Source organism: Phascolarctos cinereus, unplaced genomic scaffold (assembly GCF_003287225.1).
Source record: "Phascolarctos cinereus isolate Bilbo 61053 unplaced genomic scaffold, phaCin_HiC Scaffold_5;HRSCAF=322, whole genome shotgun sequence".
NCBI lineage: Eukaryota > Metazoa > Chordata > Mammalia > Diprotodontia > Phascolarctidae > Phascolarctos > Phascolarctos cinereus.
In genome coordinates, this window is record NW_027555958.1 from 4,238,649 (window position 1) to 4,253,679 (window position 15,031).

At 46.0% G+C, this 15,031-nt stretch overlaps 1 protein-coding gene across 1 annotated transcript in view; it reads right to left on the reverse strand.

Moving 5' to 3' along the window:
* TWIST2 (twist family bHLH transcription factor 2) overlaps positions 1-6,121 on the reverse strand; it is a 74,855-nt gene extending 68,734 nt beyond the window's left edge. The window contains exons 1-2 of the mRNA XM_020973444.2: positions 6,022-6,121; positions 5,213-5,741 (exon numbers count right to left, since the gene is read on the reverse strand). Of these exons, the coding sequence (XP_020829103.1) occupies positions 5,254-5,736 (483 nt within the window). The 5' untranslated portion in view covers positions 5,737-5,741; positions 6,022-6,121 and the 3' untranslated portion in view covers positions 5,213-5,253. The remainder of the gene's footprint in view (positions 1-5,212; positions 5,742-6,021) is intronic.
* Between the last annotated feature and the right edge of the window lie 8,910 nt (positions 6,122-15,031).

A 15,031-nucleotide genomic window follows, 5' to 3' on the forward strand; every position in this document is an offset into this window, starting at 1 on the left:
ACCGTGAGCTTTGATAACAAACCTGGTTTTTCAGATACCCTGTTCCCCACCTTCACCCCAAATTCTGGATGAACATGCAGCCAGGCAAAGGCCTCTGATCCAGAGTGGGGAAGAAAGAATCTCTTTGAGGCTCAGGTTTGCTTCGTCATTTCTACATCGGCTCAAAGCATCGTTGGTCCTGTAATTTGTTCAATAAGGCGAGATTTGTAAAAAATGGTTTGATGCTTTTGGACTGAGCTCCCGCCTCCCACATGTTCCCCCTCCCCCTCTCATTTCCAGTCCATCAGGGCAAAGGCAGATGGCTGTGTGTCTCCTGCCTGCCCCTTCCCCAGCTCTAGGCCTCGGCCCTTCGGTGGTGACTTTCTCCCTGGGAGAAAGCAGACAATTTTCATTCTGCAGCCCGTGGAACCATTCCTGGGTCAGGTCACACACATAAAGAGACATTCCAGAATGTACCCACAGGGTAGTTGTTGCTGTAGCTTTGTTTTGTTTTTGAATCTCTCAGTGAGAAAAGATTCATATAAATATGAAGCCCAGAGAGGGGGGAGGGAGGAGAAAACTACCAGAAAAACCCAAGCCTTTACAACCACTTTATTAAGATGTGCACTTTTAAATTGAATTTCTATTTCAGTTTTAACTGAAATGATTGGTTGGAACCTTATGCTCAGAAAGAACCATTTTAAATGAGGTTTTAATTCCAGCTTTTCCTGCCGCCCCATCGCTAAATAAAAGTGACATCCGTTAATCCTCTCCAGAATAAAAAGCACAAGAAGCCTCATTTTTTCACCTTCATGGTCTTTCCCAAGAGGGTCCTTCCCTAAGAAAGGGTAGAAAGGATCTTTTTTTGCGACAGGAGAGGACAAGCACTCTCATGGGATTGCTTTCCATTGATAGCTACATTGGAGCGAGGCCCAAGAATACTGGTGGACAGATTTTGGTATCAATGCGGCCATCTAGGTCCATTTTTCCTAGTGACAAAGGTGCCAGAGGGGAGAAGAAGCCCTCCCCAAGCAAGCGGGCCTGCCCTCATCTCTTCCAGTCACAGCATTTATGTTTTGACTCTGCATCTTGGAGTTGCTCCCTCAATTCTGCATCTTAACTCCTGACCTGACGGCAGACTCCACTCAGCTGTTATGTTTCTCCATTTTCTCCCAAAAGAAATCATTGAAAGCCATCCCCTAGTAGGCCTGGGTCTTTGGGCCACGGCAGTGAGAGGCAACCTCTCCGCCAAGGCAGGCCCAGGTAGGAAACTCTGCAGGTGCGATTTTGGGAGGGGGTGGAGATGCCTGCTGAGGAAGTGCCACCAGTCAGTATGCCCGTTTTGGGCCCACTTGACTGAAATTCCAGCGAGAGGTTTTTCTTTAATACTGTGGAGCATACTCAGAGACCCTGTCTCCGCTGGACAAGTACGAATCACCTACATATCTGACAGTCCAGGTAGCATGAATATCTGCTCTCATAACTCTGATATTACCATAACAATTTAACGCTCACACTCACACACACACACACACACACCCCACACACACACACACACACCACATACACACACACACACACACACACCACACACACACACACACACACACACACACACTCACGCTCCCCAAACCTTTGGAATTTTCCTGTTGGGAGAGATCTAGCTGATGGTTCAAACAGACCCATTAATTCGGGTCCCCTTACACTTCGGAAATCTGGCAAGCGAAGAAACATCAGTGTAAAGCATGAGCTTCCACTTTGGCCATTTCCGGCATTTTTTTTTCTTCTAGAAACCCAAGTTTGGTTTTCCAAGCCATCAGTTCACCCAGAGCTTTCAGATGGATGGAAACACATAGAATCCTTCATCAAAATTAGAAGCCAGACTCCTGGTTTTAGCAAATCATTGGTGAGAATAACAAAATTTTGTTTCTCATAATTGTTAGCAGCAGATGCTTAGCTTCAAGAGGAAGGAGATTTTAGAAGGCTGGCCTATTCACAACTGGGTCTCTGGCCTCCGAGGTCAGAATAGACTTTGGGCTATGATTAGATAATTTAGACCAAGCAAACCAAACCACTCTGGCCTGAAATGCTATGCAAACTGGTCCCTTCTCACTAGGGGACATCCCGACTGATTGCTACTTTAGTCTCTACCCTTCACTTTATATGTGTGTGTGTGTGTGCGCGCGCGTGTGTAAGTGTGACTGTTGAAAGAAGCACAGCTTTTCAGAGCCTTCTATCTGTAATGCTCTGAATTAAGGAAAAGGCAAAGATAGTAAATAAAGAAAAAGTAATATTCTAAATTTGTCCCAAAGATGACTCATGAGAAAGATCCTCTTACTGATACATTCAGCAGGGGGTGAAGGGCTGGGAGGAGGAGGGAGAAGAGATTGTTGATAGTGAAGCTAAGCAAGTAGATTTTCCCTTAAATATATCTTCATTTCTCTTCTACAGCTGACTCCCTGGAGATGTGAAATGGCATTGTTTTTCAATGAAATTCTAAACTTTTCAGCTAAATTCCTTCATTAGTCGAATGGCTCCTAGTATTTACTTTCCATCATTTTCTTGCCGGGACAATCGTAATTATAATTCTGTTGACATTATGCTTAAACGGTGGGGGAGGGGTACATGTGTGTTTAAACCCCCCAACAATGAGACCTTTCATCCAGCTGGTCTTTTTTCTTATGTGCTGTACCCCACAGTATCCATTGAGGGCTAGTCAAAGGAGAACAGATAAAAGCAATCAAGGAATAGCGGCTAGTATATAATTTTGGCAACAACAAAAACCCAAGAAGAGTTAGGATGTTCTACTATTGCTGTCTTTCCGTTCTCAGACAATCTAAACTTACTTTCCCTGAAAAATCATGTGTTGGGGACACTTTACATCTGCCTTGGACAAAAGCAGAAGATTCCCATAAGTTGATTGTTCTTTGTTCAACTATTTGGTTCTGCTGCCTTGAAGATACAACCCACCAAACAAGCCTTGACGATCTTCAGAACAGTTTTACAAAAGTGGCTTCTCTCAGTCACAGCAAAAATGGAGCTCCTGGACAAAGCTGAATGCTAGCAAGACAGAGTGACTCTCGGGAGCAAAGGAGGTCCCCCCAGACAGGCAGACATAAGAGGGAGCAAGAGCATCTTCATCTCCAAAGAACTTCAGCTTACTCTATCCTCCGAGAAGCCATGAGACTCACAAGGGCATTAAGCACTTCTCAGAGGACGTTACAGAGCCACAAAAAGGGGGAAGAGGTGAAACTTTCTTACACTAACAACAGAAATACAGCATTTTTTTTTCCTAGTTCTATTGATTCTGTTGCTGGTCCCCACTTCTCTCCACACCATTTGGAGGGACAGTGAGGCATCTCTTCCTTCATTGGCAGACATTCTCAAGAAGACTTTTTGAGGTGTCCTTTTCAACAAAAAAAGGCAATGACCAACCTGTATCCTCACTATGCAAAGGAGGTAAACCCCCAATACCTCCAGTGTCCTCTTCTCTTCTTGTTCTGTGCTTTCTATTCCACCAGCCCCACAATCTTTTACTCTATTGCACCAGACCAATCTGTCCTTACTCTACAACTCTACCTGCTTCTAAACCAAGAACTTTGCTATCTATCTGTCTTCTGTATCAGACACAAGATTACGGAATATTATGATCCTGAGAAATACTCATGGTTACAAGCCTCCTTCTAATGTTATCAGCTTTTGGAAGAATCAAAACAGACCAAAGTATCCCTGAGGGTAAGTCAAGCTTTTTGCAGTCCAATGTAGACCCTGTTTAGAGCAGTACGCATATGTATTCAATGTCTGTCTGCATGTTTAGCATATATAGACTCTACATTTACCTAAGTCTTACACAATGCACATATAAACATATACGTATAAACATACATGCACATGGGCGCACACATGTATATGTGTATGCATGCGTACATTTATATGGGGCTATGTCTGTAATGCTCTGCCCCTTAACTTCAAACACTTTGTATCAAAGCAGGCTGAAAAGGGAAGAATGCATTGGGCTGTAACTATGCCAAGGGCAGCAGAGAGGGAAGGAGGGAAGTGGGACAGATTCAGAAGAAATCAGACAAGTTTTCTGGGAGGGCAGCCGCAGCAGCATGCTTCGAGCCCATCCTGGACATAGGAGTTGGGACAGAGCCTGGGAAGAAAGGAGGCTGACTCCTTTTGAACAAGACCAATGCTGATGTTATCTCCATTTGTAAGAGGATGGGGGTCTGGGCAGCAGTTGAACCCCAACCAGCCCCACACACCCAGCTTGGAGCCTTAGCATGGAAACAGAAAGTGAATTAAAAAAAAATATATATATATATATATATATATAAATGATTTTATATATGTATATGTGTGTGTGTGTGTATATATATATATATATATATATATATATATATATACACATATATATACATACATGTTTAATGAAGCCCTAGTATAGAACTGATTGTCTGTGAGATTAGGGCTGCTTTTGTAAAGTGCCCCCCTCCAGGAGAGGCCCAACTGATCAGCGAAATCCCTTTAAGACAGCTTTATCAGAGCTGACTCTTCCAGGGCCCTGGGAGGCTCTGCTCCAAACAGCAGCTGTTGTCCATCTTTGCTGTCACTGGGCTGTGCTGGTTGTGTCCTCTTATACACAACCTCTCCCCCCCCCCAGAAAGAAAAACACTCCTGTTTGTATAAGAAATGCCTTCTGGCTCTGTGGGAAGTTCTGTCCCCTTCCTCCATCTGTGGGTTGCCTCCTTCCTCCAGACTCCAGCCATTCCTGGGGCGAAAGGGAAAGCAGTGTGTCCTGTTGCCAGTGTGATGCCCCATGTCTGACTTCCCTGATTCTCCCTCATCTCTTTTGTTCTTAGAAAGGGGAATAGAGGCAGGCATTTATTCACGCAGGTTTTGGACAAAGCAAAAAACCTAAGTGTCACAGACTCAAGAAAGTGCTAAGTAGCCTATTGCCAGGGACCAAAACCTTGGAATTAGGGTTAGGTTTTCTGCATGGCCACACAAGCCACCTGAGCTTTGCCTGCCCTCATGGAGAGCCCTAGTCTGAGCCCTACAAGAAGGCTGGTCTAAGAAGAGTCCAGAGGCCCAGCTATCCCTTCATTGGGGATGAAGGGCCACCAAAGTGCCCAGCTACTTCTGTCCAGGCCAAGTAGTGGTGCCACCCAGGCCTGGTATCTCTGGGAAAGAGGAGAGGGGCAAGGTGAGAAGAAAAGAACCAGGTACCTACCCCTTCAGCAGCTGGGCTTCTCGGGAGTCTGGGGTGCTGAGCTAATGGGATGCCGACATGGACCACGCGCCTTCCATCCTCCACACGGAAAAGGCGTAACTGAGCCTCTCGTGGGCCACATAGCTGCAGCTGGTCATCTTATTGTCCATCTCGTCGCTCTGCAGCACCTGGTAGAGGAAGTCTATATACCTAGCGGCCAGCTTCAGGGTCTGGATTTTGCTGAGTTTATCCGAGGGCAGAGTGGGGATGATCTTACGCAGGGCTGCGAAGGCTTCGTTCAGGGACTGCGTCCTCTGCCTCTCCCGGACGTTGGCCAGGATCCTCTGGCTCTGCAGCTCCTCATAGGACTGCGAGCTGGGGCTGCCCTTCTTCCCCCTCTTGCCCGGGGTGGGGCTGCCATCTTCGCTGGATTTCTTGCTGTAGCTCCTCTTCCTGCCAAACCTCTTGGGCTGCCTCTCCAGCTCCTCTTCGCTGGTGCCCAAGCTGTCCACGGGAGAGACCGGAGAACTGGAGCCTTCCTCCATTCTTTCTGCAAGGAGGCAAGGGGAAGGAGGAAGGGAACAAACTTAGACAAACTCACGGCCTCTGTCTCTCTCTCTCTCTCTCTCTCTCTCTCTCTCTCTCTCTCTCTCTCTCTCTCTCTCTCTCTCTCTCTCTGCTTTCCCCTCTCCTTCCTTCCTTCCGTGTGTGTGTGTGTGTGTGTGTGTGTGTGTGTGTGTGTGCGCGAGCGGTGTGAGCGCGCGTGTAAGCCTCAATGTGTTTGAAATTCCTGAGACAGATCCTTTTGGAAAAACAGAAGTTTTGCTGACCCGACGTTTTCCAAGTTTCTCGAAAGTCTCTTATTTCAAGGACGGGTTGTGCAAAATTGAGGTCTTTGAGAGAGGAAGTTATTCTAACTTTTTTGGAAACTTTAGCTGGGCTCCGTTGCTAAATAGTTGTCAGAAGTGAGGGAGGTGCGGAGCCCAGCGCTGATTGGACGCCGGCTCAAGGGGGAGGAAAATGAGTTTCTTTTCTTTCTTTCTTTTCCCCCCTTCCTTCCCCCTCCCTCCCTGCTAAAACTTTCACAGTTTTGGGTTACACTGAGCCGAAATCTGGGGAAGGCACCTCGAAAGGCGAACTGCTTCTCCCGTCTCTCTGCCCCCCTCCACTATGGGGGGACCTTTCGCTCCCCTCCCCCGCCCCCAGCTCCCGCTCCTAGCCCCTGCCCGGCCCTGGACACTCGTGGCACAGCACGGCCCGCCTGGGGGCCTCCCTCCAGCTAGACCCTCGGCGGCGGCGGCGGCGGCGGCGGCGGCGGCTTTGTTTGCTGGCTTGCCCGCTTCGGAAGTCGGGGCTGGGCTGCAGGGCTCTCCTAGTCCCTCAACTGGGCTCCCCTCCCCTTCCCTTCCCGGGGCCGGCCGGGTGACCGCGCTCCAGCACTGCTAACGGACCTCTCTCGCTTGCTTCGGGAGTCCGGCGAGCGCAGAGCCGGAGCTGGAGCCATCCGAGCCCGAGAGCCCGCCTCCGGGGGAGCGCTTTGAGAAGCCTCGGTAGGGACAGCGCCGTCGGGGATGAGCCGGCCCTGGCATACTGAGGCCCCGCATCCCCACCAGGCATCCCGAGGGACCTGAGAAGGACCCGAGAGAGAAGGGGGAAGTTTAGTGGGCAGTTCAGTACTAGATAGGAAAGATGTGGAAAGGAAGAAGGGGAGAGAGCGAGGGGGAAAGAGATCCCAAAAGGGGGAGAAAGAGAACAGGGAAGTGATCAATTGCGACTGAAAAGAAAGAATAGAGAAAGGAAGAAAAAAGAGAAAAAAAATAAATGGGCAGAAAAGAGAAGAGATGAATAAGGAGACAGAGACACCGAGAGAAGAAAAAAGGAAAGAGAAAAGAATGAACAAGAGGAGGGGAGTGAGTTGAGGAGGAAGAGAGAATTCAAGTGTTCCGTTCCGTTCCCTGATCCCCGCTCCCTAAAATCCTTTCCCCTAGACCTTACCTGAGGTGCAAATTCACAAAGAAAGCCTGATTTCTCAGAGTTCTGGAAGTGAAGACATTTAACGGTCACTTAGGAAAAGGGACTTGTCAAGAGACCAGAAGTTCTGTGAAAGTCTTTTGTGTATCACGCCCCCCCCACCCCCAACAACAGGGACAACCCTAGACATCTATTTACACGAATGAGTCAAACAGGAGTCCTCGATTTAACTGTAAAGCACCAGCATACAGACAGAAATGGAAGCACCATCCATCTCTGGGAACTGTTGCGTCTCGTGCCCAGAGCTGAAAACGCCACTGAAATAGTTGTTTTTAAAGCTCCCATATTCTAAGTGTGCAGCAGTGTGGGCGAATGTTCACTGAAGAGTCCCTTCAGTACTTTTTACAAATGCATTTCTGCATTTCTGCAAAGCCAGCAAAACTCCAAAATCAAAGAGACGCAACAGGAATGAAAAGAGGCCCCCGGGGCTGTGGGAGCAGCCCTTCCACGTGCTTGCGTGGATTTCACTGTCTTGTTGGCACATTCCGCCTTTGCCCAACTCCCTTCAACTTCTTTCCCCTAGCTTTCCGGTGAAACTCGGGGAAATGATTTTGGGGTAGATAGGTAACCTGGTGAACCTCAAGGGTGGTTTACTTTGTAATGCGATTTTAAGCAGAGGTGCTTTCCTGATGACCGTTTCTAAACCTATTTTCCCATCATTTTAAAACTTGGTATGCGGCCGTATTATCTTAAAATTTGGAGGTGTCATTGGTGTGAAGAAGGGAGCTACTTTGTTGCCAAGAAATTGGGAAGAGCAAGCTAATTGTGGCAGCCCAATAATTAAAAATAAATATTGGCTTTCTGGATTCTCCTTTCCGTCCTGGTAAGGTTCTATATACAGAATAACAAGCTTCTCCTAGAAAATTAGTTTGTTTGAAAAGAAAAAAAAGTTTGGATTCAGATTTTTTTTTTTTGGAGCTAGCATCCCTCTACTTAACTCTTTGGAGTCACCACTAAAGTACTAAAGTAGTCTGTTTCTTTCATGCAATTGACAGAGTCGACCGCCACATTCAGAAAGGGAGCGTGTGTGTGTTTCTAGTTTCTCTCTCACTCCTGCACTGAACAGTTAGTCCACATGTGGACCCCAAAGTTGCCAGAGCCGTTTGAAGTGGTTCAGTGTGAGTCCTTTGTTTCGCAGTTAGCTTTGGGCTTGAGGACTGGAGGTAGTTTTATAACTTTGATGCCTTTGAAAATATTCCCAGGTGACCAGGTCTCAATTAGGCATTCTCCTAGTGCAGGACTGTCAAAGAACGCAGCCTGATCAAGGCAAAGGACTACACTGCTTGATTGGAACTGAAAACCCTACTCGGAATGACCAGAAAGTGATGGGAGCTATTTTGTGCCGGTTTCGCTCTGCTCGCATTCCTGCCCGGCTGCTCTCAGGGACCCAGAGTCTCACCGAAGAGCACACTGGGCAGACACTTGAAGACAGGTCAGCAGCCAGCCTCAGCAAAGTACAAAGCTCATTTTCCTTTTCCTTTTCTCTTTCTTTTTCCCCCCCCATTACTCTCCCCCTTTGCTTCAATTCCTAAAATGGAGGGGGATTGCTTAATGCACACCTAATTCTAAATGCCAGCTAAATCATTTGTAAAACTTTTGTTAACAGTTTGTTTCAGAAGAGATATGACTACATAGTAGCTTGGCTTTTTTTGTGTTGGGGTGGTTAGGACTTCCCAGGGACAGCCAATCCTTCCTCATCTGTTTGAGCAGGACCTCAGTTTCTCCATCCTAGAAAAAATGAAAACTCTCCCCTTTGTAAACATCTGACAGGGAAGCAGTAAGTGCTTAAGGAGTGCTGGTTGAATGAATAAATTTTTAAAAAAAGGAACAGGAGAAAAATTATATATTCTCAACCTATTGTGTTTATGGGTCTTACTGTCTTTCATAAATATTACTAAGAATTGGAAGGCTATTCTTCCTTACTTAATTTGCAGTTAGTGTCACCCCCAAGATAAACCTCAGTTTCCTCATCTGTGAAATGGGGGTAAAGAATGCAGCTACCCCACGGGGTTGTTATTGAGCATCAGGGTGAGTTGTGTCAGCAAAACACTTTGCACACTTTAAAGCCCTATGTAAATGCCCACTGTGAGCTGGGGATTGGGTGTTCCCTTACTGGCTTTGGAATGAATGACTGAAGTCAAGGAATTCCTGAGGACCACAGAGGCTGCTTTCCACACCATGCTTTGGCCTCTTCTAGCTCTGACTACATTCAGGGTCAAAAGAAGAGCACTCCCCACCTCCATGGTCTCCTCTTTCCCCTCCTCCACTTCTATCCTCCCCCCTTTCCCTCTCTTTTTCATCTTCCTCCCCTCAACCATGGAGAACCAAAAAGGTTATTTACAATCGGGCTGTTTTTCGGAGTCCTCTTTTTTTCCCCCTTCCTTTCTTTCTTTCTTTCTTTTTTTTATAGCAGGGACAGTTCATCCTTTAGTTTAATGGCAAAGCTGCTTTGCTGGAAAAGTCCAGCAACGGAGATCCTTTAGGGAACAGCTTCCCCTCCCTCCCCCCAGTGCCTGGACTTCTTGAGTTGTTAATGGAGCCCTGATTGCAGAGAGGTGCTCACCACAGGCCTTCAGAAAAGGACTGGAGCCTACATCTTGGGTAAGGCTCAGCTTTCCTGTGCAAGGCCAGGATGGGGTGTGCCCTAGGAGGTAGGAGGAAGAGCTCAGCAATTTGTAGATGTGATTTGAGGACTCCTGAAAGTCGTTGGGAGTATAGCCTCCAGGAGGAGAGGAAAGGAGAGGAGAGGCTAGGGGAGGTGCGGGAAGGAGAGAGACAGAGAGGGAGGGAGGAGAGAGAGAGAGAGAGAGAGAGAGAGAGAGAGAGAGAGAGAGAGAGAGAGAGAGAGAGAGAGAGAGAGTGAAGGGGGAGAGAGAGAGAAGAGGGGAGGGGAAGAGGGGTGGGGAGAGGGGGGAGGGAAGGAGAAGAGAGGAGTTCTGACTTTAGAGTCTAAAACCCTGCCTTCAATCATTACTTGGCTGCTTCTTTTCCTGTGCCACACTGAGTTAGTCACTTCACTTTTCCGGGCATCCTCTGGAAAATGAAGGGAGTTGGGTGAGATGTACTCTAAGGAGCTCCATATTCTAAATCCTATGGTCCTAAATCCCTCTGATGGATCCTGGATAATTTTACAATCAGTGGAAACATGAAAAAGTCAGGAAAAGTGATGACTATTCCCTGAACACAGTATATTTACCGTTAAGTCTTTAAACAGAAAATGCAAATGTTCCATCTGGGAAAACTGTACTGGATTCTGCAATTGAAATTCCTTCATCTATTTCTATATTTTGTTGGATGAGCAGAGACTTCTTATATGGATACTGATATTTCTCAAATTATTCTTGAGGTAAATGAATTAATGTTATCTCAGTTAACAAATCTATATTTCATTTATTAAGCACCTGCTATGTGTCAGTCATTGTACTAATCGCAGGAGATGAAAAGAATTGCAGAGATGTTAGTCCCTGCCTTCAAGGAGTTTCTAATCTAGCTGGAAGTAGGGGGAGGAGAAAAATGTGTATATAAATAGTGATATCTACAAGATACATAATGGAAATTAATCTTAGAGGGGAAGACACAGCATTTAGGGAAAAGAGGGAACCTGGAGTCAATGAAGATTCAGGGTTTCTTGCCAGTTCTCAGATTCAGTCAATGGAAAGGTGGGTCCATTTAGAAAATGCCTGCAGATTGAAGTGATGGTGCAAGGACACAGTTTTTGTGAAAGGCCTTAAGCCTATCGGTGGTCAGTTAATTTTTTTAAGAGGGAAAAATTGAAGGCGAAGTCATCCAAAAAAAAATCAAACAATTTTTGCATTGACTTGACCAGATATTTTCATGTACCATATCTAATTAAAATTCATATTAGTACTTTCCCTCTGAGACTCTCTCCAATTTACTCTGGATATCTCTTGGTTGTAAGTAGATGTTTGCATGCTGTCTTCCCATTAGACCATGAGCTTCTTGAAATCAGAGACTGATTTCTGCCTTTCCTTGTATCCCCAGTGTTTAGCGCAGAACCTGGAACAGAGTATGTTCTTAATACATGCTTATTGACTTGTTCACTTAAATGCTAAAATTAAATCACCTTACAAGCATGATCTCATTTGGTTCTCATCACCACGTGAGAGATCTACTTACAGGTAATATTATCCCTATTTTATAGGTCAAGAAACTGAGGCTCAGATAGATGGAGCAGCTTGTCCATGGTCAAAGAGCCAGCATGTTCTGGTGGCAGGTTTTGAATCCAGCTCTTTCTGGCAGGGTGAGATAACTTGGTGCAGTGGAAAGAATTCTGTGTATTCCCTCACATTCAAATCACAGGTGATGAGTGAGCCCAGAGGTTCTACCTTCTGAGCTAGTGCTCTTTCCATTGGACCAGAAGTTTACTACCCAGATTACCTTGGATAAGTCACTTCCCCTATCTAGTTCTCAGTTTCCTCCCCTGTAAGATGAGGCAGTTGAAGTAGATGGCCTCCAACATCCCTGGCAGCATGAAATCTATGATACCATGATTCCTTGAGGTGAGGAAATAATATTAACACACCCATGTATTAACTAGGAAGAAAGGAAGCAGTCTCTTGAGTTTCTAGGGAAGCGTTCTTTCCAGTAATAAGGGGACAGGAAATACTTAGGGCATACTCCATTATCTAACTGGTAAAATTTATCCCAGTCTAGAAGTTCTCAGTTCAAATTTGCCAGGAGAAACACAAACTTGTGATGTGCTCACGAGCTCCCTGCTCTAGCGAGCCTGCCCTGTTTGCCTTTCTCTGGGGGCATGCAGTGCCTCTCCCATAGTGCCTCAGGACAGGTTTTTCATTTCCCATACCTCAAATGCTCTTTCTTTTCAGCTACTCTTGGAATCCCTAGTTCCCTTGAAGGCTCAGCTCCAACAGCACCTCCTCAGTGAGGCCTTTCCTTATTCCTTCCACTGGTTATTACTCTCCCCTGCCCTATTCACCCTTGTAATTTTTTGGTTGGGAACCAGATCTGTGATTTCATTGGTGTATGGAACTTCCAGTAAGGCAAATCCTTCTACTAGTGCAGTTCAGCCCCTCCATGCTCAGAAGTGTTAGTCACTTGAGAATCTGATCCTTCATGAGACTGTGGCTGAGCATCTGTTGGGCATGTTAGAGTGGGGATTCTGTCCTGGAATGGCTTGGTCTAGAACTAGAGACCACTGAGGTTCCTTCTACTTCTCCAGTTCTATGATGGTGTGAGTCTATGTTCTAAGCAGACGCTGGTCTTTCTGACTTGGAGGTGGAGGCAGAGCACTCCGGTTCCTAAGAGAACTTGGTGTCTGGCTTGTACTTGTCTCAGTGTACATCCTCCCCCTTCCCTGGAGGAATTTGAGGTCCTTGAGCACAAGGGCTGTTTTCCTGGAGAGCTTTGCATCTCCAGTCCTCGGCACTAGCTAAAGCCGTGTCTCACCTCGAACATGCTAGCTGTGGGGCTTTGAGCGCACCACTTGACCTGTCTGAACTTCAATGTCCACACCAGTGGGATGTGGACAGCAATAGCAGCTACCTCATGGGATTGTTGTGAGGCTCCAATGAGAAAATGCATGTGAAACATTTCACAGACCTTAGAGGGCTATATAATTTCCACAATCATCTGTTTTCATGTGATCCAATCTTTAGCTTCTTCATTTACAGTTAGTTACCTAAAATTAAAAGAGAATTAACAGTGGAAGAAAATATCCCTTTGAAGATAACATATGGCACTTGATCTTTGATGGAGTGCCTCCTACTGGTCATGAACGGACTTTCACGCAGACCCTCCCTCCTTTGGAATTGGCCAGTTTGACTTAGCAGCAATCAGTGCTTCACGATGAGAAGGAATACTCCCACATAAAAATCTCAACCTTCAGACGCTCAATGGCACTGGTGTGAGCAGTGTGACCCACCACTGACATTTCTGATGGACACCTAGTTGTCATCTCTGTACTTTCCTGGTCTGCTTGCTCCATGTTTCCAGTGTAATCTTGGCTTAAAACCTGGAGCAGTGTGTGTAAGAGCCTCCTCTTTGGAGAAGAGAATGATGACTCAGCATTTCTGGTAGGAAGCAGAATTGTTAGGAGAGCTTTGGAGAGGAGAGATCATCTTTATTCCTGCTTGGAGACATAGAGCCTCCTGGCTTCAGACCCTCTTCAAGGAGAGAACTGTGGTGAAAGAGAGGGGACAAGACTTTGGTAAGTGGCAGACATGTAGGGGGAACCTGGCTCCACATCACATTCCAGCTTGCTTTCAAGGAGACTTTGAAGAATTTCTTTTTGGGTGAGCTCTAGGGCTCTTGCTCTCGGTTGCGTGAGATCTCAATTTGCTCTCATGTAAAGAGCTAATTCACTAGTGCATTTTCTCATATGTTCTAAGCTGTAGAACTTCTCTGCTTTCTGATACTATGTATTTGGACAAACAGATTCATTGACTCTTCATTATACATGGCTGTCTATGGAACTAGCATTTGATGGTGAAAAGTTCAAGCCTCAATGTATAATCTTGGTTAGCCCACCAAAAGGTTATGGCATTCTTGTTTTAGAACCTTTAAAAATTGTGCCTTTAGAACAGAAATATTTAGGGAAACAGACAAAATTTGAGGTATGGTACCCCTTCTCAGAGGACAATACAGCAGGCAGCCTCATGTGCACTTCTCCCATTTCTCTCTAGGAAGAATAAAACTTTCCTTTGGAGAGGGGTGTGCAAGATTCTAGAGTCATCTATCAATGTCTTCCCTTGAGCTGCATGTAGACAGCCCATGTGGGCATATATCTCTCACAGGGGCAGCACACCCCTTACTCCAGCTTGGTGTCATAGAAAACACTCCCAGCCCATTGGCTCCTGGCTCTCCTCTCCAGTAATAACTATTTCCTGTGACTACAGATGGTTAGCTGGACCCTATCATTGATCTTGCAATCTGCAACCTGATGTCCTCAGTCATCCTGGCATATGTCCTGCCACTGGACTCCAATGACTCTGGAGGAGGGAGTAAGGCTGGTGACTTTGCACAGCCTTGCCTCACTCAGATCTAATTCACTTGCAAGCCAAGACATCACCCTCCCAATGTCAAAGGTCCTTTTCGAAAATGAAGAGCAAACAACAACGGTGGCCTGATTTAGCTTCGCTGCCTGCTAATTGGGGGGCCAAGGGGAAGAATCCCTCATATGAGACCCTAAAACATCGGAGGTAGGAACAAAAGTCTTCGCTCTAATCTTGGGGTACAAAATTCAGCCATTGCTGGGGAGCGCTAGTGAACAAGGGCATAGGATCTCAGACCTTTAACTGGGTGGGACCTTTGAGCATGTCAGACCCAATTTCTTTATTTTACACTTGAGAAAAAAAAAGGCTCAAATTAGCTTACAGAACTGGATCATAGTTTTGGAGCAGGACAGGATAGTCTGTAGTATCCCCTTAGTTAGAATATGAGAATGCTAGGATTTAAGGTCCTTGAAAGAAGAGACGGTTCCATTTTTTGTGTTTGTATACCTAGGGCCTAGCACAGTGTTGGACACTGTAAGCAAGCACAGAATAAATGTTTGTAGATTTATTCCAAGACAAATCCCCTTCCTTTACAAGAAAGTGAGTCAGAGATAAGGGGAATGAATTCCCAAGTGATCCTATGGTGCTATGAGTACCACTTCAGTGTTATCTCCCTGCTGACACGACATTCTTCTTGGCTAGTTCGAAATACAGTTGCCTCAAGGCAGTTCCTGCAGACATACATGATAATAACATACTTCTACAGACACCTGAGGCAGGTGGCAAAACTATGATTATTCTCATCTTATGGACAAAGAATCTTGAGTTCAGAGAAGAG